Source organism: Falco punctatus (assembly GCF_963210335.1).
Source record: "Falco punctatus genome assembly, chromosome: 7".
NCBI lineage: Eukaryota > Metazoa > Chordata > Aves > Falconiformes > Falconidae > Falco > Falco punctatus.
The window spans coordinates 64658720-64684010 of NC_137587.1; the positions used below are offsets into that span (position 1 = coordinate 64658720).

The 25291-nt window shown below is 47.4% G+C and overlaps 1 protein-coding gene and 1 long non-coding RNA gene across 4 annotated transcripts in view; one reads left to right on the forward strand and one right to left on the reverse strand.

The window, feature by feature from the left end:
- Positions 1-14739, forward strand: NR2F2 (nuclear receptor subfamily 2 group F member 2). 3 transcript variants are annotated; one of them, XM_080396334.1, is made up of 3 exons: positions 1-1606; positions 9494-10021; positions 13138-14739. In XM_080396334.1, the coding sequence occupies exons 1-3, from the start codon at positions 1564-1566 to the stop codon at positions 13410-13412; spliced, it is 846 nt and encodes a 281-aa protein (XP_080252460.1). In that variant the 5' UTR covers positions 1-1563; the 3' UTR covers positions 13413-14739. The 3 variants fall into 3 exon arrangements, with proteins under 3 accessions (XP_080252460.1, XP_080252459.1, XP_080252458.1); XM_080396333.1 differs by lacking the exon at positions 1-1606 and adding an exon at positions 6078-6675; XM_080396332.1 differs by lacking the exon at positions 1-1606 and adding an exon at positions 7080-7652.
- The window catches only part of LOC308067461, a 15560-nt gene continuing 4193 nt past the window's right edge, over positions 13925-25291 (reverse strand). Inside the window, exon 2 of the long non-coding RNA XR_013929626.1 lies at positions 13925-24870. This is a non-coding gene — a long non-coding RNA (uncharacterized lncRNA). The remainder of the gene's footprint in view (positions 24871-25291) is intronic.

Here is a 25291-nt window from a genome sequence, read left to right on the forward strand (position 1 = left end):
ACTTTTCCATCACCGATCGAGGTGGCAAAACCCTTTTGTAATTTTCATTAGCCCAGTAAACATGCAATTAACATGCAGCACTGTGGTTAACTTAATTCCTGTTTTAAGGCAAGGACAAGCAAGAAATGGAAGAGCGTTTGTTCCATTTGTCAAGTATGACACACTTCTTACCCTAACAGTTTCTTAAAATAAAAGCTCGGCTCCCCACCACCACGACCACCACCCCTCTTTCCAGAAACCCCCCACACTGATACACACACACACAAAAAGGAGCAGGAATCCATTAGTTGGAGAGTATTCTCCTGCCAAAGGCGGTATAATGTATTCCAAATTTTCCCAAGCCCTCACTGTACTGGGGTCCCGTTCCCCCACCCACACCCCCCTGGAAGGGGGCTGACGAGCTGATATTTCTCGTGGGTGAAAGATTCAGCCTCCTCCTAACCGTGGTGTTGTTTGTTGTTTTTTTGTTGTTTTTTTTTTTAATAAAATAAAACTAAACGTGCTTCCCATGTCTAAAAGTTGCCATGTTTGTGAAGGGGGTGGGGAAAAATGTCTCCAAGGGTTTCAATTAGCAACAAATGATTATTGCAACGGATTTTTGGTAATGAAAAAATGTGGAGTACCTCTTTGGAGCTGGGATCTCAGGGGCAGTGAAAGAGAGAGAGAGGGGGAGAGGGAGAGAAGGAGAGAGAGAGAAAGAGATTGCTGATTAGCTCGGATTCTTTCCCAACTTGCTTTAGCGTGTGCTTGCGTTCCCTGCCGACCCTACACAGGACACTATATATTTTTTCCCCTTCGGTGCATGTGTTGATAGTTCAGCCTGTAGTTGTTTGCGGTTGGCTTTTTTTTTTTTTTTTTTGCTTTTTTTTTTTCCCTCTGCCGGGGAGGGGGGAGCTGGGGGAGGGGGGGGGGGCGCTGAAACCGGTCGCATCCATCCTACCCCCACAGTCATTAAGTTAGGAGATTTCCCTCTCTTATTTTTTTTTTCTCCCCAATTGGAAGGGTGGGTTGTGAATATTTTTTCTTTTTTTTTTTTTTTTTAAGTCTCGCCTTTCCAGCTCCAAACAAGGTGTAGCGAGACGCTCTTCCTTCTAAGGAATGAAATGAGAGACAAGGATCACTCAAAGACATCTCCTACCTTGGGCTTGGGGATTTTTTCTTAAAGGCGAGGCGCACATTCCTAAGCAGCAATGTACAAAGCCCCCCCTGAAATCTTGTCTGTGTAAAGTTAGAGTGTGTTCAGGATTTTTTTTTTCCTGTCTCCCAAGGCTGATCGCTAATAATACATCGAAAGCACTTCCCTTTAGGTTGTGGGAAATCTATTCCCTTCACCTTGCCTCCTTTTTTCCCCCCCTGAAGGCTGTAACTTTACTTTTTTTTTTCCTCTCTCTCTCTTTTTTTTTTTTTTTTAATCAGTTTGCACAATCGCTTAGATAAACACCAAGAAGGAGACTTCTCTTTAATTACCCAACGCACATCTTTCTGGGGGGCAAACAGCGGTCTGATTTTTTTTTTGTTTGTTTGTTTCACCTGCCAAACTAAAGGAGAGGTAGAAAAAGGAAGATGCAAGCGATTTGGGACCTTGAACAAGGCAAATATGGTTTTGGTATGTTTACTTATAGTTTTTTTTCTTCTTCTTTGACACTTTTTTTCGGGCAATGTGTTGTGATTCTTGTGTTTCTCTTTTAAGGAAAACAAAAAATCCAAAAAAGCAAATGTTAGCTAACGTACGTCTTAAACGATCGTTTCTAAGGTTACGTGGGTTGCTCTAAGGAGGGGAAGAGGGGAGGGGGGCAGACCCAAGTATGTGTAATTGCAGCACCATCAGTTAGCACATCCTTTAGCTAAATAAAGCAAGCAGCAAACAAACAAACAAGCGACCAAACCCAACGACCGGAATCGGCTTCCAGGTCCGAGGCAAAGCGCCTCAAAGTCATTTCCAAAGCAGCGTCCCGGAGACAGAGCCCGGTGGCAGCCGCCCCTGCCTGGGCTCCGGGCTGCTCGGGGGGAGCGGCGGACTGACCTGCTCGGGAGGGTGGGGAGGGGAGGACGAGTCTCTTAACTTAAGTGATAGGTATTAAACTGCACGGAATTGTGTCGCCGCGTGCAGCTGGCAGCATTTATTTAAGGAAGGGGGGAAGGAAAAAAAAAAAAAACAGGTCGGTGGTGAAGGTATAGCGCCGAGATCCCCTCTCCCCCTCCGGTCCCTTCTCCGGCTAAGCAAGTACAATGGAAAGAAGCTGGAATATACTCACCATCCGAAGGTGTGGTTGGCAGTTCGGCTGAGGCTTTAAGGCAATTATTTATCCTTTCTTTTTTTTTTTTTTTTTAAGTATTATTGCAAAAGACGTAGATCTGACTTTAAGCAGCGAAAGTGTTTTGCTCTGACAACAGCATGCGAGGCACGGTTCCTCGTTTAAAAAAAAATAATCACAAAACAGGATTCTCTCCTCCCCCCCCCCCCAGTCCCTTACCACTGTCCCTTAAAAATACCTATTCAGTACAGCGCCCGCAGAAACCCTGATGCAGAAATCTTATAGTCCGGTCTAGGAGCGCCCAAGCCAATTAATTTTAAATCCTTAGGAATTAATCAGATTAAAATGTACAGAAGTTTCATTCTCGTATGCATACGTGAGCCAAAAGTCGTTTCCCTTTAAGAGATCCTTTTCTTTTAAAGTTGGATTTTAGGCAGATGAGGGACTTACACTAGGGGGCAGCCGGATACTGTACTTGCTCCAATCTTCAGCAATTTTTTTTCCTCTCTCCCAGCATATGCTCTGATTTAGCACTGTAAATTTTTCAGAGGACCCAACTCTGACAGCCCCTGGTGATTTTCAAAGTACCACAAGCCAGTGGTTAAAAATTGCATTGACTTGGAAGTTCAGAGGCACACAATAGGAGCCACTTTCCCTATTCATGGAACTTCAGTGTGGTGGAAGAGAAAAACACACACATACTACATTGAGGGAGAAGAGGAATTCATTGAATTCTGTTAGACGTAACTGCTTTCCACTGAGTTCAGAGCGAAACTCGGTATTTGTTCGATGCTGTATTCATATTGCGATTTAATCTAGAAAGAATTAGAGGACTGTTAGGCAGCTTTCTGCCAGGAAAGCAGCTTCCCCCTCCTTCCTCCTCTTTTTTTAAAACCTAAAGATTTACACGGGCTCTATCCCCAACTCTATTTTAGCAAAATAAATCCTTCCACTCCCTCTCATTAAAATAAATTTACATCTGCAGTAAAATGGCAGGAGGGATACATCTGTTTATTTGGAAAACCAATACGGTCTTACTTTTAAAACAGAGCATTCCTATTGTCATTAGGCTCGGGGAAGGACAGTTGAAAATATCCCCCTTCTTTGCGAGGCGCTCAGGTTTCCAGCATTATTTAGCGAAATTAGCTGCAGTTCATTTTTACATTCATCTGTTCTGCCTCAACCCACTCGCACGGGTGTTTTCAAATAAATAGCAAAGCATCTAATGGTGCTAATAGATGTTATATTGCTGCATCCCTCGAAGAGCAAATAGTTAATCTGGGGCATTCTTCATTAATGCTTGAGCAATCAGCGTATACGGCGGCTTTTAAGCGTATATCAATGGCTTTTCATTTTTACGATCGTACGTTCAAACTATTAATATTGCACGTCCTGTTAAAACCGCTTTCTCTTCTGATTTCTGCATTTGTTAAGACGGCATTAATGTTTTTTCATATGGTGAATTAATCTTGTTTACTTTGTCAGGTTCGAGACAGGAAAGGTTAGTGTTGGGTTGGTTTTGTTTTGCTGGGGGTTTTGGTCGGTTGTTTTTTTGGGGTTGTGGGGGTTTTGGTGGGGTCTTTGCCCCCTCAGGAAATTCAACATCAGCAGCAATCTATGACCGTTCTGCATTTTGAACCCCTACCTTCTCCCACCCTCCCCGAAAGGTGACCTGATCGGCTCTGGGTTATTTGGAAATCGGGAGGCAGTTGCCCACATTTTAACGGGGAAGGATTCCTTTCCCCCCTTCCGTCTTCCCAGTCCCTCCTGGTCCCTGGTTTCGGGGGAAGGTTATATTTGCTCCGTCAGGATCAATGGGAATGCCGCAGCCTTGTCTTTGAAATTGAGCCGCAGCACATCTTCGCTCGTGGGGTCTCCACACCCCGAGTTTCCAGGCAGGACACTGACAAGTCTGGGTGCTTTGTACAACTTTCCCATCACCTCAGCACCTGCGGCTTTAGCCACATATATTATTTCTGCGGCAGAAGGGGGTGTGCATGTGGCAACATGAAAAACTGTGTGTGAGGAGGTGAGGGGCAATTAATCCTCCGCAGAGTCGCGCACAGGTCTGTGTCCCCACGGCCCCGCTCGATGACCGGCTCGACCGTGAGCTGCACGCTGTGCTGGCGCAGGAGCACCGGCCGGGCGCCCCGCTGGCTCTTTAACGTGTTTTCCTTTGTATGTGTCCGTGCCCCCGCCTGCTCGGGTGTCCTTTGGCCATTTCACCGGGAGATGAACTCCAAGCCCCGGTGCCGCTGCCCGGTGGCTGTATTCAGCGGGAAATAAACAACTATCCCCGCGTACTTAGATCGGTTACCTATTCAGCGGTGCTCCCACTACAGCACTGAGGTTGTGTTACCGTGTCACGGTACGTGTGATCTAAAAAAAAAATAAAATAAAAACCCGAATCCCCAAAACAAAGTTACGGGGGCTGAGGTGAGCCGCGCCGGCGCGATGCCGCAGAGGCTGCGAGGGCAGAGACACGGGTGTCACGGTGCCGGCAGGCGTTGCGGGTCGGTTCCACGGCCGTGCCCGGGGGAAGGGGTAGACGGTGTCCGCTGTGAAGCTGCGGTGCGGGCGGCGGGAGAGGAGGCGCCGGCGCGGCGGGCGCAGGTCGGGAGGAGCGGCCGTGCCCCGCTGCCGCGCCAGGGCCGGGCGAGTGGCCGGTCCCGGGGCGCGGGGGGAAGCTCCGCACTCCGCGGAGCGCCCGGGGCGAGCACAGGTGCCGCGGCCCAACCGCCCCCTCCGCAGCGAGGCCGAGGGGGGTTCGGGCACCGCCGCCCCCGGCCGCAGCGCCCGGCGGGACCCCCCGTACTTGCGCAGCCCTGCCCCTCACGGGGAGACGGCGGCCACCCCCCTCCCCCAGGCGGCAGCGGTCGCTCGGGTTTGGTTTATTCAGTGGAGTTTTACCTCGGTTTAGCGTCAGTTTTCTGATTTTCACCCGCCGCCGCCCCCCTCACGACCCCCCGGGGCCGTGCCCCGGCAGGCGGCCCCCCAGGTGAGGCGGCGGCGCTGCGCTCCGCTCCGCTCGCCGGGATGGCCGTAACCCTTCGCCCCGGCGGGGTGGGGAGCGCGGCGAGGGGACGCGGGATGAGGAGCGGAGAGAGCGAGGAGCGCGGCGCGGGGTGCGCGGGGGGACGCCCCGGCCCCGGCCCCCGTGGCGGCGGCCAGCGGCGGGGCAGCGCCTGCCTCTAGGACCGCGCGGGCGGCGGCGGCGGCCATGGCAGGCCGCGCAGGGCGTCGCGGCCCAATGAGGGCCGAGGGGCGGGGCGCGAGCTTTTGACCAGTCAAACGCCGGTCGGGTTGCCTTATAAGGCGCGCGGTCGCCATGGCAACGTGCGCTAAGTTGCAGCAGTCGTGTCAAAGTTCACTCTCCCGCCAGCGGGGCGAGCGGCCGGCGGGGAGCGCGCTCGCCACTCGGCCCACACGCCGCCCGCCCGCGCCGCCGCGCCCCGCCCCGCCCCGCCCCTCCCGCCGCCGGGGGGCCGCTGCTTTTTTTTTTTTTTTTTTTTTTTTTGGGGGGGGGGGGGGAAGGGCTGGCGCTCTCCCCCCCGCTCTCCCCGCGGTGATTTTCCCCTCTCCCCCCGCGGCTGAGGAGCGATGCTGCGCGCTGGGTTATGATCCTTCCCTCTCTCCCTCCTCCTCCTCCTCCTCTCCTCCTCCTCCTCCTCCTCCTCCTCCTCCTCCTCCTCCTCCTCCTCCCGCTCCCCTCTTTTATCATCCTGGCTGGCTGGGCGCTGCGCTGGCGAGTTGACTCCTTCCCTCCCCCCCGCCCCGCGGCCCCCCTCCCCCCGCCCGCGCCGTGAGCACCGGCGGCGCGGAGGCGAGAGCCCACTTGCGAGGCGGCAGAAGCAGCATAAGGCAGCGCGGCGGCGGCGGCGGCGGCGGCGGCGGCGGCAGCACCCGAGCGGTGGCGGCGGCGGGAGCGGCGGCGGGAGCGGCGGCGGGGACACGGCGCGGCGGGAGCGGCGAACCGACTGAGCGGGGCAGAGCGGAGCGCAGCGCAGCGCAGCGCGGCGGGGACGGAGAGGAGGAACAAATAAACAATCATAATAATAACAATTAATAATAATAACAATAATAATAATAATTAAAAAAAAGCGAGGAGAGGAGGAGGAGGAGGAGGAGGAAAAAAACCCAACAGCCAGCCCCCCCACCCCCGAGCCCAAAAGAGGGAGAGAGAGAGAGAAAGAGAGCAGCGCCCGGGCGGAGCGGCGGAGAGGAAGAATTAAAGCGAGCGAAGGAGGGAGGAGAGACAGAGCAGAGAGAGAGAGAGGAGGAAAGAGGAGGAGGAAAAAAAAAAAAAAAAAAAAGCCCACAAAAACAAAGCGATCGCAGTTGATGTTGCTGCTGCAAGCTGGACTTCCAAAAACTACGGCGAGACCGTCCGCTCTCCGCGCCGAGAAAAGTCTCCTCAGCTGTGCGTGTTTTTTTCCTCTGTGTGTGTAATCTTTAACCTTTTATTCATTCTTATTTTGATGGCTTTCCTGAATGGCTGACTGCGAGCTTCCCTGGACCTGGCCCCCAGACACCCGCCTCTCCTCCTTCAACTACTCTGCTGCAGATCAGCTCTAAGAGAGAGAGAGGGAGATCTTTGAAGAGATTTTTTTTTTTTCCTCCTCTCTCTCTCTCTCTCTCCCCCTCTCTCCCCCACCCCCACCACCCCTTTACTTTGCTCTCCTGGAGCCCAGACAATCGACTCGCAACTCGCCCCCCCCGCACACACACCTCCATCGCCCCGTGCTTCTGCACCTTCGCCGGTACCGGGAGATCCCCCCCACCCCGACCCTCCTAAAAAAAAAAAAAGGGGGGGGGGGCAAAACAACAAAAGAGAGAGGGGGAAAGAGAGAGAGAGAGAGGGGAGGGGGGGGGAAAAAAGACTGCTGCAAAGCTGATCTGAAAAGCAAAGCAAACAAACTTTGAAAATAAAGGGGGAACAGGAAGTTTGGCAACGGTGTCCAATAGATATGGCAATGGTAGTCGGTGCGTGGCGAGACCCCCAGGACGATGTGCCCGGAGCTCAGGGAACGCAGCCTTCGCAAGCCCCGCCGGTGCAGGGACCCCCGGCCGGGGCCCCGCACACCCCACAGACCCCGGGGCCCGGGGGCCCTCCCAGTACGCCAGCCCAGACCAACCCGCCAAGCCAGCAGAACCAAGGAGACAAACAGCAGCAGCAGCAGCACATTGAATGTGTGGTTTGTGGGGACAAGTCTAGTGGCAAACATTATGGCCAGTTTACCTGCGAGGGTTGCAAGAGTTTCTTCAAGCGGAGTGTAAGGAGGAATCTCAGCTACACTTGTCGTGCCAACAGGAACTGTCCCATTGACCAGCACCACCGCAATCAGTGTCAGTACTGCCGCCTCAAAAAATGCCTCAAAGTTGGCATGAGACGGGAAGGTATTGGGATTTCATTTGTTTTGCAATTTTTTTCACTCGCTGCGTTTTGGGTTTTGGTTTGTTTTTTTTTGTTGTTGTTGTTGTTTTGTTGTTTGGGTTTTTTTTTTTATTCTTCTTTTTATTTTTCACCTCCCTCCCCAAACCCCAACCAGAACCTTTCCTCGCCCCCCTCCTCCCACCCCCGCCCCCGAATAAACAGACAGAAACTTTCTGGTAATGAAAGAAAGAGGTGTTGGAGAGGGTGGGCAGGGGAGGCAGGGGCTCTTGCATGCTTTCTCCTGCACTCGTAATTGATTTGTGTTTGTTTTGATTTTGCTGATGGAGGTTTATTGGAAGTGGATTTTTAGTTTCACGCTGCTTAGGAGCGAGATGATTATTCTGACGTGCGGTTACTTTTCCTTCATGTTTCCTCCTGCATGTTCAGCGTTAGCCCCCGTCCCCCGAGCAGCTCTGTCTCTGTGTGTGGTGTGTGTGTCCCTGTGCGTGTGTGTACACACACACGGAGCCTCACGAGATGCACACACACAGACAGACAGACAATATATATATATATATCCTCCAGCACCCTGCCTTAGATTGCAATTTTACACAGGCGGTTCAAATTACTATTACAATGGGACTCACCCTACCGAGGCTCTACAGCACTCCACTGTGGATTCCCAGCCGGATTTTTCCTCCTTTAAAAATATATATACATACACACATCTCCGCGCGTGTGCATCTCTAGCTACACGTTGCCGTGTGCCTGCCTTTCCTGATTGTTATTATCTCACTTTTCTCTTCTTCTTATTTTCGTGTCCCTCCGGGAGAGGCAGGAGGAGGTAGAAGGGACGGGTTGGGGGGGGGGAAGGAGCAGCCCAGAAGTAAGTGTGGGGTGCTCGGGTCTCTGCAAGTCGAGTCTTTGTGATATAAAATTAGACGAGAAATGTGAGCCTGCAGTTTTCCAGTGCATGCTCTGTGTCTGGACGCTGCTATGTAGGTTAAGGGTTAGGGGGCTTGGGACTCGCTGGGCTCCTCTCTTTGTGTTTCTGCAAGAGTAACTAACCTTGTAATACATGCGATAACAAATATAAATCAAGCACATTTTTAGGCGTTCTCCCTTCTCGCCGTCTCTCTGCCTCTGAGCCCTTTTTCTCGCTCCTTTTTCTCTCGCTGTCACCGTGTAAATTTATTAACAAAATGAAAGGCCCACTTTCCATGGGCAGCTGAGGAAGGTGCCTTTGGATAATGCCCCCAGCCTCACCAGGGGACCTGCTGGGGATGTTGTGGGGTGATCTCGCCTCCTTTGATATTTTTTAAGAAGGGGGGTGGGGGTGGGGTGGTATATAATAGTAGCAGCAACAATATATTCAGGGGGTGAGAAACGCGTGTGGGACCAGTGCCGGGGATTTTGAACTGAAGTGTTTCTTCCCTCTCCCCCCTCCCTCCCCATCCCGCTCCCCCAGCCTCGAATCAATAAGCTGTTTTAGGTGTAATGAAGAAAAATACTCGGGCACACAAAGACGTATCCTGCATCTATTGAAGGAGGGGTGGAGGTGGAGGGGGGAATAACTGAATTGTGGTGTGTTTTGGGAAGTGAGGATCTCGGGCTCCTTCAGGCAGTGCTGGCCGAGCGGACAGCATTGCTCAGCTTTTATTGTTGCTTTTACTTGACCCGGGAACTGTGGAGCCTTAAAACAGGGGTACGGGCTGAACTCTGACTGGAAAAATGCATGTTCCCCCTTAAGCTGACTTGGTACGGTGTCACACACGCACGCAGAAGCACACAAAGCAGGCTGTATTTGAACGGATGGTCGCAATTCAGATATTAATAGCTGTAGTTTCTTCTTTATTTACTGCAGCGGTCCAGAGGGGCAGAATGCCACCCACACAGCCAACTCATGGTCAGTTCGCCTTGACAAACGGGGACCCTCTCAACTGCCATTCCTACCTATCCGGATATATCTCCCTTCTTCTGAGAGCAGAGCCCTACCCCACCTCCCGCTTTGGCAGTCAGTGCATGCAACCCAACAACATCATGGGCATCGAGAACATTTGTGAACTGGCAGCTAGGATGCTCTTCAGCGCAGTGGAGTGGGCCAGGAATATCCCCTTCTTCCCAGACCTCCAGATCACAGACCAGGTGGCCCTCCTGAGGCTGACCTGGAGCGAGTTATTTGTCCTCAACGCTGCCCAGTGCTCCATGCCCCTCCACGTAGCTCCGCTCCTGGCAGCTGCTGGCCTCCACGCTTCGCCAATGTCTGCTGACCGAGTGGTCGCCTTTATGGACCACATACGAATCTTCCAAGAGCAAGTAGAAAAACTGAAAGCATTGCATGTCGACTCTGCAGAATATAGCTGTTTAAAGGCCATAGTCCTCTTCACCTCAGGTAGGCAGCATTTCTTTGCTCTTCCTTTTTCCTTCCCTGGGCCCCCTGCCCCTGCCTCCCCGAGAACTGTTTGCTCTTGCAAAGTGTTATTGCCTGCACCCCATCACTGCTCCCTAGCCCCCCTGAGAACCAGTGTGGTCTCTTTCCTTTTAGGAAACGGTGCCCTGTGGTCTCCCCTTCAGGGCCTCGGATCTGAGCATCCCATCTTCCAGGGAGTGCAAAACTAAAAAAAAAAAAAAAAAAAAAAAAAGGAAATAAAATACACACACACACAAAAAGGCAACCAAAAAACACCCCAACCCTAGCTGAACAATGCTGGGGATGGGGGAAGAGGGTGCTCGGGGAGAGGCACCCATTCGCCACGAGAGACTGCGCTTTTCCCATTGAAAATAATATTTTATTTAACAGTATAGCTCTGGGTTGTTGCATTTAATGACACGCATCCGAACAGCAGCAAAATCTGTTTGATGTTGTTAAATACAAGTCGTCCTATCAGTGAAACCACTTTAAAAAGAGGATCATTTTATGGGCAGCCAGGAAGGGAAAAAAGCCCTGCAGGATTAAAAATTGAATTAAAAAAAAAAAAGTTAAATGCGCAAAGCTGAGTTTAAAATATGTTCCCTGCCATCTCATAAAATAAAATAAATCAACTTTCCAAAGAGCTGTCTCTGATTTAAACAGAATGTGGCAGTGAGCAGTTCTGTGTCATTTAAGCTAAGGGGAAAAGTTTGCATTTGTACCCAGCAGGAACTGCATAGTCGAAAGCGAGTAGCGGGTGCGAAAAGATCATTACCATAAGTAGACAGGGATAGTATGAAAAAGTAAGAGGAGACTGAAGCTGCCGCTCTGCAGTGTAATTCCGGGGTGGCACAGCCATGCCTCTCCCGAGGAAAAGACCTCGAGGTGTTTCTTAGATAATCAAAGGGGGGTGGGGGGGGTGGGGGGGGATATGTGTCAACTTTTGCTGCCTAGAAATAGTGCATGAGTTATAAAGCAATAATTGAGTGCGTTGTGAAATCTAATTAGCTTGCACTAGAGTTTAACCTGGGTGAGTAATAATCCTGATATTAACTCTGGAGGCTAAATTTTTTTTTTTTTTTGAGGAAAAAAAAAATCTGCTTGCTAATTTGTGCAATACGTTATCTCAGATTGCTAACTTTAAGGCTGCATTGGCAAGGCAACGTGCTGGAGCCCTAGAAGTTTTGGGATTAAGTTTAAAAATACCTATATTTCTTCTATAACTCATTTGAAAGCTTGGGAAAGTGGCCACGCGATAAACATATGAATGGAAGCAGGACCTGTAAAATAATTACTCATCGGAGTTTTTTAAAGCCTGATATCAGGAAACAGGAAAAAAATGTAGTTTATGTGGGAAAAGAAGGGCTCACAATCCGTTCCTTGTTGTGTTAAAGGGGGTCTGGGGAACGAAGTCATTTTCTGGACTTTGTCCAGGTTCTGGGTCGTGACCTAAACTTCCTTTTATATATTATTGCTTTACACATAAAAAACTTCTCTTTTTTTTTTTTTTTCCTCCCCCCCAAATTACTCATGCTAAAGTCCTAAGGTGATCAATGAGCAGGGTGCATCTAGCCACAGGGAGACAGGGATCCCGAGTGGGAAGGGGTGTACTGGGGGTGCTTATTTTATTTTTCCATCGTTTTCTTAGGATGTATTTTCCTCTCCCTCGTTCAAACACTCGGTAAGGATCCCACACACGCTCACATCCCTCCCCAGCCCCTGGCCAGATCACACCCACACCGAGGAGTTTATTTCCAATCCTGCCTTTTCTCCCAAATCACTTTTTTATTATTATTTTTTTATTTTTTAGCCTTCTGAGAAAACAATCGTCCGATCCTGTCGTAACTGTTTAATTTATTACTATTTTCAAAATGTGAGGCCTGGCGTGTAAATTGCCTCCCAACTAGATAAACGTTTCTTGTTATCTGATTCAGGGGAAGATAGCCGCATGCAAAAGAAAAAAAAAAAAAAAAATAGGGTGATGCGTGCAGCTTCTGCAGCACCCCAATAACGCTCCCTGATGTAAAGCAGACGCACATAGATGCATATAATGTTTGCTGCAGCCTCTTTTAAGAGAAAAAAAAAATCTGGGTTCTAATGACTCGCAGAATATGCATGTGTTAGCCCTGTGCCTAGGAAAGCCACAGGGAGGTCAGGTCACAACCTGTGCTCTTTCAGCACAGACGTCTCTGATTTAAAGGGAACTTATTGTATTTTAGCGTATCAGGAAAAAAAAGGAAAAAAAAATGTCCAGACCCTATCAGGGAGTTTTCTTCTTGTAAGGGCCTTTAGGTTTAAAAAGAAGAAGAAGAGGAAAAAAAAGAGGGGGGAGTGGAGGGGGGGGAAGAAAGAAAGAGAAAAGAAAAGAGGGGGGAAAAGAAACAGCTCAAATGAACAGAGAGATCACAGTTTGCATGGCTGCCTCTGAATAGGCTAAACTGACAAGATCAGTTTTAAAGGGCCACTTAAATCAGTTTCAAAGACTGAAGAAAAACGCGTTGTCTTCTTTGGGGGAGAATCTGTTGCTGGATCCGGGGCGCCATTATCTTTGGCTGGGCCAGTTTTTTATTATTATTATGATTTCTATCGCTATTATTAGTGTTTCTTCTCATCACATGGTTAAGTTCTCCCCAATTATTTTCCAAGGGGGGGGGGGGGGGGGGAGGAGAAATAGTGGCTCCCTTTCCCCCCTTTCGAGTCAACCCTTCCCCGCCCCCCCAGCCTTTCCCCCTAAAAATATAGATATACAAAATTATGCTTGGCCAGCACCTCCTTGTCAGTCCCTCAGGTCTGTCGGGCCATTAGAAATCTCGACTCTGGGAGCTGTGCTCTGTCCTAAAGGAGACCCTTCAGAAAAGAGAGAGAAATACAAACACACACACATGCATAGAGAGAGATTGTCCCTTTTGGTAAAACCTACTTCAACTCTGGGGGGCGAGGTGATGGCGCACGATCTACACTTAATTCTAGCAATAAAAAAGATCAAATTAAAAATTTTAAAAAACCAACAACAACTTTTTAATCTGATGATTGTTTTCTTTTTTTCTTTTCTTTCTTTTTTCTTTTTTTTTTTTTTTTTTTAATACACTTTCTTCTAGATGCCTGTGGTCTCTCTGATGTAGCCCATGTTGAAAGTTTACAGGAGAAGTCACAGTGTGCTTTGGAAGAGTATGTTAGGAGCCAGTATCCCAACCAGCCAACACGATTCGGGAAGCTATTACTACGTCTCCCCTCCCTTCGCACTGTCTCCTCTTCTGTCATAGAGCAATTGTTTTTCGTCCGTTTGGTAGGTAAAACCCCCATAGAAACCCTAATCAGGGATATGTTACTGTCTGGCAGCAGTTTTAACTGGCCTTATATGTCCATTCAATAAAATATTCGAGAGAGAAAAAAAAATTAAAAATTTAAAATTGAAAAGGGAGATGAAAGAGAGTGAAAGGAAAGCAAATGACATTTGGGTTCTGGTTGTTTCTTAAATTTCCTTCTGCTAAGAAAGGATGTAAAAGGATGTTACAAGTTTGCTAAGAGAAGACAGGAAAAAATTAATGGACTGTGAATTAAAAAAAGAGACTGTCAAATGAACTTTTACAGAATGCATTAAAAACTCCCGTGTTGTTCAGAAAAAAAAACTTGCTACTTATCATTTTTTGTAAAAAATAAAAAAGAGAGAAAGAAAAAAGAAAGAAAGAAAGAAAAAAGAAAGAAGAAGAAAAGAAACGATAGTGGGCTTTTTCTTTTTTTCTTTTTTCTTCTTTTTTTTTCTTTTTTTGGGGTAAACTTTTTAAAAAAATCTCGCTTAAAGTGCATTTAAAGGAAATTTGGAGAAAATTAGCAGAACGGAAGAAAGTAAGTCTTTTTTTTCCAAATTATTAATTGTCCTATGTGTCTATGTACCTATAGCTGTTCTTTTTTGTATTTTTCTGGTTTCAAACCAGTTTATTCTGTGGTTCTATAATAATTTTTGATATAACCTTGGCTTCTTTAAAAAAAAAAACACAACTGTGTATCCTTAAAATATATGTTCTGAAAGAATTAAAACTGAGTCCACGAAAGTATCATAGGAAGAAAGGAAAAGAGAAAAAAAAACCTCAACAACACAATGATGGAAGCGCACTTAAGGTGGTGACCCAAAATCTAGCTTGAAGCTGAGAGAGCTATAATTATATAGACCCGAATGAACCACACGTGTCATATAACTACCCCCAAATCTAGGTTTTTTGATATTTTGGAGAGAAAATGAACTGTGGGGACTTATTATAGGTAGAAGGAATTTGTGTCCAAGACACACTACGGTTTTGATTTTAAAAACAAACAAACAAGCAAAGTGAACTTTTGTAATTTGAATTGGGTTCCACATAGTTCATCATGAATTGTTATTAAACTCCTCTATCTGTTTGTATATTTGCAAGCCCTTTGTATTATAATAATTGTTGATATTTTCCCTTTTTAAAAAATACCATTGAAATCAGCATGACAAAATAACACTGTTGGCACTTATAGATAACGTGATTGATTCAGTATCTTAGAGTTTACAGTTTTGTGTTTTAAAAAACTGAAGGTTTTTTTTTTTTAAGTGCAACATTTCTGTATACTGTAAAAGTTATAATAACTGAACTGTTTGGTCGAGTCTTTGTGTGTTATATTCCAAGGAAAATTGAAAGTATTCAGAAATTAAAATATTATTTGATATCTGAAACTTGTTTGGCTGTCATAAATGTCTTTCAGAAACCACATTACTTCTCTATAGTTTGCAGTCATTTAAGTCCATAGGCAATTGATTTGTTTACTTGTCACAGTAAGTTTGTAGCAGATGTATTGTAGTGTATTTACCTGTTTAATTCCGGGATGGGGGTGGAGGACTTAAGTTCGTGGTTTATCTCTGGTTTTAGGAAGTACTATGCTGAAATGGTAAACCATCAACCCCCATTCATCTAATCCTCCTGTTAATTAAAAATGGATTTTCTGGAAAAAAAAAGGCCCTTATTTTTGTCACACTTAAGTGCCTGCGTAGGAAAGGTATTGTTGTGAAAAAGTATTAGAAATCTGGAGATCAGTATCTATTTTATGATCAGAATGGGGCGAAAAATCTTTTGTAAATGTCTGACATACGCGCACAAGATCATTCAAGCAAGGTAATAGCAGTATTGTAAATATAGGTCAGTTGTTTGCAATGAGTTTTCTTTAAGTATGTGTGATTTTTTATAATACTCCGTAGTTGCCATCTATCGTTGTCATTGAGAGGTCTTCAAATGGAGTGGCTTTAGCTTCTAGCACTGAGGAGTCGGTTTTTAATGTATATATACTCTCAAGTGGTTTTTTTTTACCTTAGACTGTGAAAGCATGACCACAGGTCATCTCTATATTTTACATATGGGATATATGTCTGTATGTATACTTGCATACATACATGCGTAGGCGTCCATGCATCTCTCCCGTGTAGCTGCAGGGCCCTCTCCTGCAGCCCTCGCACCGGCACCGTTCCCACTGATGCGGCGGGGACCTGCCCGGGCGAGTGGCACAGGGTTGGACACACCATTTGTGAATTTAGTGCTATCCCGAGCAGGCAAAAAAAAAAAAAAAAAAAAAAAAAAAGCTAAAAAGAAAAAAGGGACACCCCCCCCAACAAAACAAAAAAACACCCCAAATCTGAAGAAGGCAAGATGATGTGGTTTTGCAAGGGGTTGATATTTTGTTTTGTGTGTGTGTGTGTGTCATTTATTTTTTCTCTCTCCCCCCCCACCCCCCCCACCCGCCCTCCCCTTGGTCTATAGCAGATGCTTAGTATGTGAAAGCTTGCAATTTTGTTCTTGTCTGAGGCTTCCCCCTCTCCCTTTTTACCACACGTAACTACACCATGTTGTGGTTTCACAAAAAGAGGGAGAGGGAGGGAGAGAGATCATTCTGCAAAGTCGATTAAACCCTGATCTTTAGTGTGTTCCAGTTAGACACATCTGTACTGGGGGCTGAGGGGCGTATGACTGTGAATTTGAGCAGAGTTTTACATCTGAATCGTGGCTCCTTTTCTATAAATATATAAATATATATAAATATATAAATATACTATTATTGCAGGGGATTGCTGACCTCTAGATTTAGCTTTTTCTATTGCAAGTGCTATCCATGTGAGTGTGTGTGTGAAGTTTTTATGCTTACTAAGAACACAGGATCCTGACTTGTTTGTTTTGTGTTAGTTTATTGTAAACAACCATTTGTTGTAAATTGTTATTGGCATTAAATTATAATTTATGATTTTCAAATCCAAAACATTCTCTGCTTTTTATGTTTTAAAGCCTGTAAGCTATCTCTGTATTTATAAGTTTCTTGCAGCGAGCTTTGGTTCACAGAGAATAATAGTAAACAGAAAATGCACCAGGGTTAAATAAAAACACACACACACACACACACACGCACACACACACACACACCAGCCCCATGTATATATGTTTGGAATGCTCAGAGGAGGATTTGTTTAGGGACTTCAGTTAGTTTTAAGTTTATAGCATTTAAAGAAAGTTTTTCTTTTCATGCTGAGTTAGAACAAAAGATCTATCCAAAGATTGAATTGGACAAAAGAGGAGGGTTGGGATCGAGAAGCTTGTTCTATGTGGAGTTGAGGAGATTTTTTTTTTAAGGGAAAAAAAAAAAAAAAAAAGCTGCTAAACATGGCGACTCTTTCCCTTTAAGTCTCTAATTTATTTTTTTTCCTTGCGGTTCCCCCCCTTCCCAACCCTCCCTTTTATTTGTTGGTTGTGGTTTGTTTTTTTTTTTTTTCTTCTCTCTAATCTGATCTTAGTTCGCCGTATCCTTCCCCACCGCCCCTGCCACCGGCGCGGGGACTGGCGGGGAAAGACCCAAAGGCGACCCGGAACGACAGCGCGAGCTGCAGAGCCGCCCGCGGTGCAAACCACATCTCGGGAAAGGTCTTCTTCACCCCCACCCCTTCCTCCTCCTCCTCTTCCCTCCCCGCCGCCGCTCGCCCGAAGCAGCCCCGACCCCGCCGGGAGCGCGGCGGCGGGGCCCGGGGGGGCCGCCCGCGCGGTGCGTGCGCGGGGCGCGGAGGGGGCGCGGAGGGGAGGCGGCTCCCCCAGGTTCAGACAAAAGCGGAGGGCTGGGGCGAGAGGAGGCGCTTGGCGGGCGGTGCCAGCCCGCGTGTGGGGCTGGCGGGGCCAGGCAGCGCCCGCAGCCCGCGGGGCTCGCCCGTGGGGCCGCGCCGCCGGCGGCCGGGGAAGGGGCGGGTGGGCGGGCGGGCGGCGGGGAGGGCCGGGCCGGGGGTGCGCGGAGCGCTGCGCGGCCGCGGGGGCAATGCGTGGGAAAGTCCGCCGCAGGGTCCGATGAGCTCAGCCAACATGGCGTCCCCGGCCCTGCTCGCTCCGCGCCGCGCGGAGCCGGGGCTGGGGGGGGGGGCGTTCCGCCCTCCGCGCAGCGGCCCGCGGGGGGAAGCGGCCGGGCCGGCCGGCGGGAAGAGTTGCCGGGCCGGCGGCCGCGGCTGGCGGTGTAGCTGCTTCCCCCGGAGCTCGTATCCCATCTGCATGTAAATGACCTGTGGAAGCATCTCCCCCGTGCGAGCGCGGCTCAATGGCCATTGAAGCGGAGTCGACCTACCCCGGGGTGTTATATTTAGGGTCTGCGCCTGCAGAGACAGCGGGATCCTCGGGAAGGTGCCTTAAAAAGGGGGGGGGAAGGGGAGTGGGGGAGAGAGAAGGCAAAGGGAAGGAGAAAGGGGGGATGTTTCGAGGCGCTCCGTAACCGCCGCCGCTGATAACGAGCGGGATGTGGAAATAGAGATGGATTTTATTTTTATTTCTTTTTTTTTTTTTAATTAAAACTTTAGTGGGTCCTGGGGATCGCGCTCGCTTCGCTTTGCTTTGTAGAATGGAAAGAGATACACGGAGAAACGCAGGCCTTGTCAGGATTTATTGAAGTTGGGTTTAAAAAACGTGCTTCAGATGATTTTTCCCATTTTCTCAGATTTCAAAGGCTCCCCGCAGTGCGGCTGCCTAATTAATGGTGAAATTCAACTAAATCTAATTATGCAGTAATTTTAAAGCAGTTAGTCCTGGGCGCTGCTTTGTAATAGGAACCCAGTTTTTAAAGTTTGCTTAATGTGTTGGTTTAGGGAGCTGGGGAGGCGAGGGGTGTAAAGCAGGGCTGTGGGGTGGGGTTTTTTTGGTCTCGTCTTCCCCCCACCCCCTTCCCCCCCCCACCCCCCTTTTGTAAAGCAAAAAAATGCAAAATATAAACCCAAAATACCCAGCAAACGGCAAGGAGAGGGGCTGTGTTATCCATCGTATGTGATACGGGTATTGAGTGAGAAGCACCAGCGAAAGTGTAAATAACACAGTAGTTAATAGGGACCATAAAGGTATTCCTGGCCTGTGGATTTCCAAGTGCCAAGCTGTTTTAGAGAGGATCTTGAATCCTGCGGTAATAAAGGGGCAACGGAGACCCACAGCGTCTCTTCTTGGAAAATAGAAACCAGATTTCTGCTATTGAACATCTATTGTCATTAAGAGGAGAGGCTTGTGCTCACGAAGTTATAAATCTTATCACCCTTTTGATAACACAGTTGTAATCAGTTAGCATCGCATTCAAACCCAATTGTAAAACTGCCTAATTTAATGTCATACATGTCATTAAAACTTTATTTTTCCCTCTTCTCTTTTTTTTTTTTTTTTCCTTCCCCTCTCTCTACCCATCCCATCCCCCCCTCTCCTACACCCCCCCCCCCCCCCCCCCCCCCCAAGTAAAATGTCAACAGATCTGGCGTGGTAACGTGCAGCAGGGAGAGCTCGGGGTGGCTGTGCGGCTCCGGGGGCGAGCCCGGTGCTGTGCTGAAGAGGGTTTGCCTTCTTCCCGTCTAGGTAATCGGAAGCGTTTATATCATCTGAGAAGAAGCTTAGGGAAAAAAATAATAAAAATAGAAAGGGGAGGTGGGAGACAAGGGAGAGGAAAACGCAATCCTTCTCCTTCCTTCACAATTGCAATCGCTCAATGAAGTTCTTTGAAAGAAACTTGTCTTATGATTAGCTAAGCAAACACATCTGCTTTCCTAGTTTGGGCTTAGCTAATTATCAAAACAAAGGGGCCGTTTCTTCTTCTACCTTGCTGCAAAGAAGATGTTGTTTCAAGAGTCCTGCCCCTCATCCACACACACGCAGCCCCTATCCCAGCCCTTCCCAGCGAAGCACCACGCTCGTTTTATTGGGATTACCGATGGGGAAATGAGTTTGCGCACTCCTCTTCCTTAATGTTAAGCTTTATCATTACCTTCCTTGGAACAATATTTTTCCAACCAAATGTCCCTGTGGCAGGGTGGAGGTGGGGTGGGAAGGGAGGAGGGGGAAGGTGGTTTTGAATTGCGGACCAACTTCGCAGCTATTTGAATCAAGCCTGCACTCGGTTGATTTTAGTTGACAGAGCGTGTGTTGAAGCTGAACTCTATAATTTGCACTTCTGTTCTTTTATTAGAGTTGGACAACGAACTAATGAGCTTTCCCCCAGCACAGTGTCACTTGTATTTATTTTCTTTTGGAAACTTTTAGATAGAAGAAGTGTTCTTGAGAAAGGGCAGAGGTGGGGAGAACGTTTTGCGTGGTTGGTTTGTGGTTTGGTGCGGTTTTTTTTCTTTCCCTTGAGGTGCGGGGATCAAGTCTGTGTTTGTGTGGATGTGCGCGTGTGTCCCTGTCCCCCGCGAAAGGCGACCCACGGGGTATTACAGGAGGTTAAGCTCCGAGCTTGGTGTGAAATCCGGGCGACACTGTCCTTGGCAGGACTCGGATGGTGGGAAGATAACGCAGAGGTGATCCTCGCAAGACACCCGAATCCCCCCCTCCCAAATAAATCCTTGCTCCTGCGGCGGAGGGTGCGCGGTGCGGGCGCGCTGCGGTGCGGAGCGGGGGCTGGATGAGCGGATTTGATCAGATCTCTGTGCAGGAGCGGGTTAACTTTATAAAAGCAAGAGGTGGCTTTAAACGTGTACCTGAGAGACAGTGGAAGAAGGGATTTTTAAAAAGCTAAATAGAAAGGTTTCTAAAAAGAAAGACAGAAGGAGAAAAAGCCCAAAGGAAGGATTTCCACACACACAGAAAGCAGGGCGAAATGTTTGTCACTACGTGCCCACCAACGCATGACACTGCGCACACTGCTCGGAGCCTGCTCCATCCGTCTGAGTCGCGAGATATTTTGAATTTTGATTCCAGTGTGTTTTCTTTGAACTGGGCCTTTCGGTTTATTAAGGCAGGAAGAGGAACTCAGCAATCCTCTTTGAAACACGCTTGGTTTAACTATTTTACACAAGTTTGCCCAGGTCCCTGGAGATTCTCCAGTTGAAGAAGATTGAAATTAGAGTTAAAAGCTGGCGGGGGGGTGGGGGGTGGCGGGGTAAGGGGGTGGAGGGCGAGTGTGAAAGAGGGTGATGAATCTATTGTAAATGCTCTCCTGTATTCTTATGTGTTAGTGAACGGAACAGAAATGCGCGTCGCCTTGTTTGATCCATACGCACGCATCTGCATGTATGAGGGTGTATGTCATATACCCTCTATATGTATACATGTACACACATATATAGGCCACGATTAATATTCTGAGAAATGCAGGAGAAAAAACTGGTATTTAGCGGCCATGCAGAACGGCGCACTCTGTCTCCCAGCAGCTTTACTCCCAAACTTTGCCTTTTCTTTTGTTTTCTTTTCTTTATTCTTTTTTTCCCCCCTTCTTGTAAATTGCTGTTAACGTGTGTCTTTATGTTCTATCTATAACTAGGATGTAATCAGGCGCCCCATGTCTCTCTCTGAAAGCATTTAATAAATGTCTATTAAAGCGCTACAAATGTAAGATAAATTTAGTGGCGCTGCTGTCTCCCTGTATCCAAACGGTAATGATGGATTTATCAACAGGGATTCGCCTTCAGCGCAGTGAGAGAGATTTACTCAACAAATAAGTCGGAAAAGCACCCACCCAAATACAATCATTTATACGGAAACTGATTTCTTTACAGCACCACAGATTCGAGGGAACATACCGCTTATCGCCTTCTTTTTTTTTCTCCTTCGCTTTTTCTCCCCCTCCCCCCCCCCCCCCCCCCTTTTATTTCCCCCCTTTTTAACATAATCAGAGGAGCTGGGAGCGTGTGTCTGTCTGGTTCGGGAGATTGCCAGTGGAAGCTCCCAGACTCGAACAAACCCGGATCAACGCCTAATTTCTCAACATCACCCTCTCTCTCTTCCCCCTCCCCACCCCCTTTACTTATTTCTTTTCCTTCAGCCCCAAAATGTCGACGATATGTGTATTCGCTATAAAAAGTCGTCGAGTTGCGGAGTCCAAGATGAGTGATTAAAGGGTGTGTGTGTGTGTGTGTGTGGTGAAATTGTCCCCGAATTATCTGTGTGTCGCTTCCTAAATGCCTGCGAGCGGCTCTTAAGAGTCACACCGCCCGGGAGAGATGCTGTCTACCTCTGCTGAAATTTCTCTCTCCTTTTTCTTAGCCCTTCCTTTGAACCCTACCCATTAGCCTGTATGCGAATAAAAGGAATGAACTCAGAAAGGACCACCATTCATTGTTGAATTCAAGCACTGTAAAAGAATTACTGAAATGCAGCCACATAGCATCCTTAAGATTATTTCCCTTTCCTAGAAAGTAGCTCCTAACCTCGGATTTCCCACACACACACACACCCTCCTTCCCTGGTCTTATTTCCCCCCTTGACCACATCTTTCTCCGATTCGCCTTGGGAGAAAAAAAGAAACACAAACCAAACAACAACAACAAAAAAATAAAACCGTGCTGATTTGATGGAGTCCTTTAAACAACAAGCATGCGAGAGCTGTATTCATTCTGAAACATTAACCCTATTTTCTGAATTTCCTTCCTTTCAAATAGCTGCTCGTATTTTACTATCCTGGATCCCCGATTTAAACATCCGCAGTTCTAGGAGCTTGTTAGATACATCTATATTTTAATCTAATTTAATTTAATTTCGGTATTGTACTTAAAATAACTATAAATAAACCCGAGAACTTGTATTTTCCTTTGCAGAGAGTTTTTTATTCTTCTCTAGAAATTTCATTGAGATGTCTCTGTACTTTGTTTGTCAGTTATCTTTGTTCCTTTTAAATAAAGGGCTTTTAAATGGACTTATTGCTCCCAGCGTGGGTTCTTCTCTCTAAATGTTAGAAAATTGTGCCATCTACCCGCTATTCTAAGTACTGTCACACTCAGAGACCTCCAAGGACCTTCCAGCCCCAACTTCAATACAGCTGTGTCAAAGGGTGCCTAGTAGCGAGAGGAGAAAGGTTTGCGCGGATTTTACAGATTTCCAGCCTGAATCGCTCTCTGAAGCGCCAAAATGATCTGCAAAGATGCAGTTGGCTTCCTTTGATGGCTGGCTCTCCGGCCCCAGCTCCAACCCAAGCCTTTGCAGGAACTAATGAAGCCTCCCTGCCTTAGCTACATGGCACTTTCTCTCCAGTGCATAGTTTTCCTGCTAATTTTAGACACGAAAAGTGTGGGTGTGCAGGGAAAGTGGGGGAGGGAGGGGGGAGGCAGTGACGACTCTGTCTTTTTTTTTTTTTTTTTTTTTTTTTTTTAAGAGAAATGGTCAGATATTTATAGCCATGGCCTCTAATGAGGAAAATATATTGTTGTTAATTGAAAAAAAAAAAAAAAGTTCACTTTTTGAGGTTGGTTATGCCTGATTAGCTAGGGATGCTGCTGGATGGGTTTCCAAATGAGGGATGAGGAAAACAGAAATCTATATAAACTTTACAGGCCTTTTTATTTCCACTCAAATACTTCGCACAGTAACCCAGTTCTACCCCCTTAACCGGGCTGGAACATTGGTGTTCAGGTTTAAGATTAGATTTCGAAATCTTTCTTGCTCATGGGTAAGTAGAAATAGTTGGAAGGGTGTCTTTAATTTTTTTTTGTTCTTTTTCCCCTAAAAAATAAAATCAGAAGTGCCTTCTAAATCAGTTAGCACGGATTAACAGTTTCCAAGTTTATGGTGTAGTTACATGTCTTCGAAATTATTTTTGCACCCCTTAGGAGTATTAGGAGGGAATTGCGAGTGTCGGCTGAGTATTTATGGGTGGGGGGAAAAAACAGTGATACGCTTTATGACTTTTATGACTTGTTTCACACTGTTCGAGAAATGGAGTTTTAAGCAACATACAATTAAAACTATATTGCTCTTTGGAGAAATTCCAAGAAACTCCAGAATCAATTAGTTTAGATCGTTGGATACTTGTGGCTAAAAAGAAAAAATATATATAATATCAAAGTGAAAAAAAGGCCAGCCAAGGACAGCTCTGCTCCAGATGTAATTTTTAAGTCCCTGCTATATAGACCAGACAGGCTGCGCAGACCCGCTTCTCCGATTTCTCATTCTCCATTTACTCTTGTCGGAATATCCAGGCACCACAGAATCATTTTTCTTTCCTTTTTCCCGTGCGTTGCCCTGTTCGTTCCCTTTCGGGCTTTTCGGGCAACTTCGCGATTTGCTTTTTTCCCCCACCCCCGTTTGATTCTTTACAGTGTCTTTTTAACTATTCCGGTGATTATTTCTGTTTGTCAGGTACTCGGGGTAAAACTTTGTCCTTCGCTACCCACAAACTCCCTCCTCGCAGGCGAAGCCAGATTCAGCCACTCTTTAATTCCCAGGTTTAAAAATAATCCTAATTTTAGAAAGCCTCTTCACCAGCCGCTCTCTTCCCTTGATCACAAAGTGTTCAGTCATCTTCAGTGCGATCTTCGCCCCTTCCCCATTTTTTTCTCGCCTTGCCCCAGATCCTTTTCCACGCCACATCTCTGGGAGCTGCGGTTCTCCCTGGGACCGGGGCTGCTCCCCACCGGCCGCAGCTGCAGCGCTGGGGCCGCAGCGGCTGGGACACGGGTCGGCTCCGGGCATCCCAAACCATCCCACCGCCCTCCATCTCTCCCGGGAAGATCATTGTCTTTCCCTATTCTTTGCAACGTTTATTTTTTTCTGGTCAGAAAGTCGTCCCCGGCCGTAGATGTCATGGAGTCCACTCGCAGGTTTTCCTTCCTACAGGATCTAATCTCAGCCAACAAGTTTCTCCCTTAACTCCTGCAACATTACTAATTAACGACCCCTGGAAATTAACTGTACGGTGACCTAAAATTTTATCTTCTCGGCTGACAGTTTCACTTAGCCTTAAAAAGAAACGGGGTGTGTGTGTAAGAAGGGGTGTCACTAAATAAATAATAATAGTAATAATAATAAACAACTCTGGGAGAAGCCTATGCGAAATATCTTGCGGGAAAAGCCTTAAAAGAGACATTTGACATCCAGAGTAGTTTTACATCGACTCTGAAGGAGGCTTAAAGGAGGAGGGAGAAGAAGGGCTACCATCCAGCAAAGTTTGCTGGACTTTATTCAGATGAAGCTCCATCTTTCCCTCTCTGAAGCCAACGGCGAACTTGTACAATAGGAGGCAGGTCAGAGCACATCACACTGCCCATATTGTCTCCTGTAACATGGGGAGAACCCTGCCACCTTCCTCAGCTGCCTTTAAAAAAAAAAAATACTTTTATTATGCTCCACGCCTGATAGACAACCCCTCCTCTTTCGTACTTAGTATTTCCTATTCCCTTTACAGAAGGATGATTCATTTTGCACTGTCACCATTTCCAATTTTGTGGGTTTACTGATGTCTTACTTAAAAAAAAAAAAAAAAAAAAAAAAGTACACTATTCCTACCCCAAAGGTCTCATTAGCCTCCGCTGGCTGCTTTTAAGACAGCAGCTTGCTCTCTCTCCTCCAGCTGAATTTGTCCAGCCCCTTCATCTTCTCATGTTTTATTTCGAGGTTTCACTGGGGAAAAAAAAAAAAAAATTAAACCCCAGAAAGGTCAGCTTCTCCCCGCTCCAGCATCTCCGCATCCCGCTCGCAGCCCGGGGGTGCCGTCCCCCCTCCCGCTGAGAGCGGGGCCGCCTCGCTCCCCCCGCGCCCCCCGCTCCCCGCCTGCCCGGCGCACCGGCCCCGCACCGGCCCCGCACCGCGCCAGCGCCGCGCAGCCGGGCGGCACCTTCCGCGCTTTATCTCCCGCACGCTCTGGTGAGGGGATTACTGTTATTGTTATTATTATTATTAAAGGCGATATTCAAATGGGTCCCTGTTTGTCTCCGCCACCGGCGTGTTTCAGAGCGATTATTTCATATCTCTCCTACAGAAGTAAGCCATCCCTCAGCCCTGGGTCAGGCATTGATCTCCCGGCAATGTAACAAACGGCCGG

Bases quoted from the DNA above. Each gene is read 5' to 3' on its own strand.
- NR2F2 (XM_080396332.1), top strand. From the start codon at position 7,223: ATGGCAATGGTAGTCGGTGCGTGGCGAGACCCCCAGGACGATGTGCCC. The intron at 7,653-9,493 runs GTATTGGGATTT...TATTTACTGCAG, and splicing joins AGTTGGCATGAGACGGGAAG to CGGTCCAGAGGGGCAGAATG. The intron at 10,022-13,137 runs GTAGGCAGCATT...ACTTTCTTCTAG, and splicing joins CATAGTCCTCTTCACCTCAG to ATGCCTGTGGTCTCTCTGAT.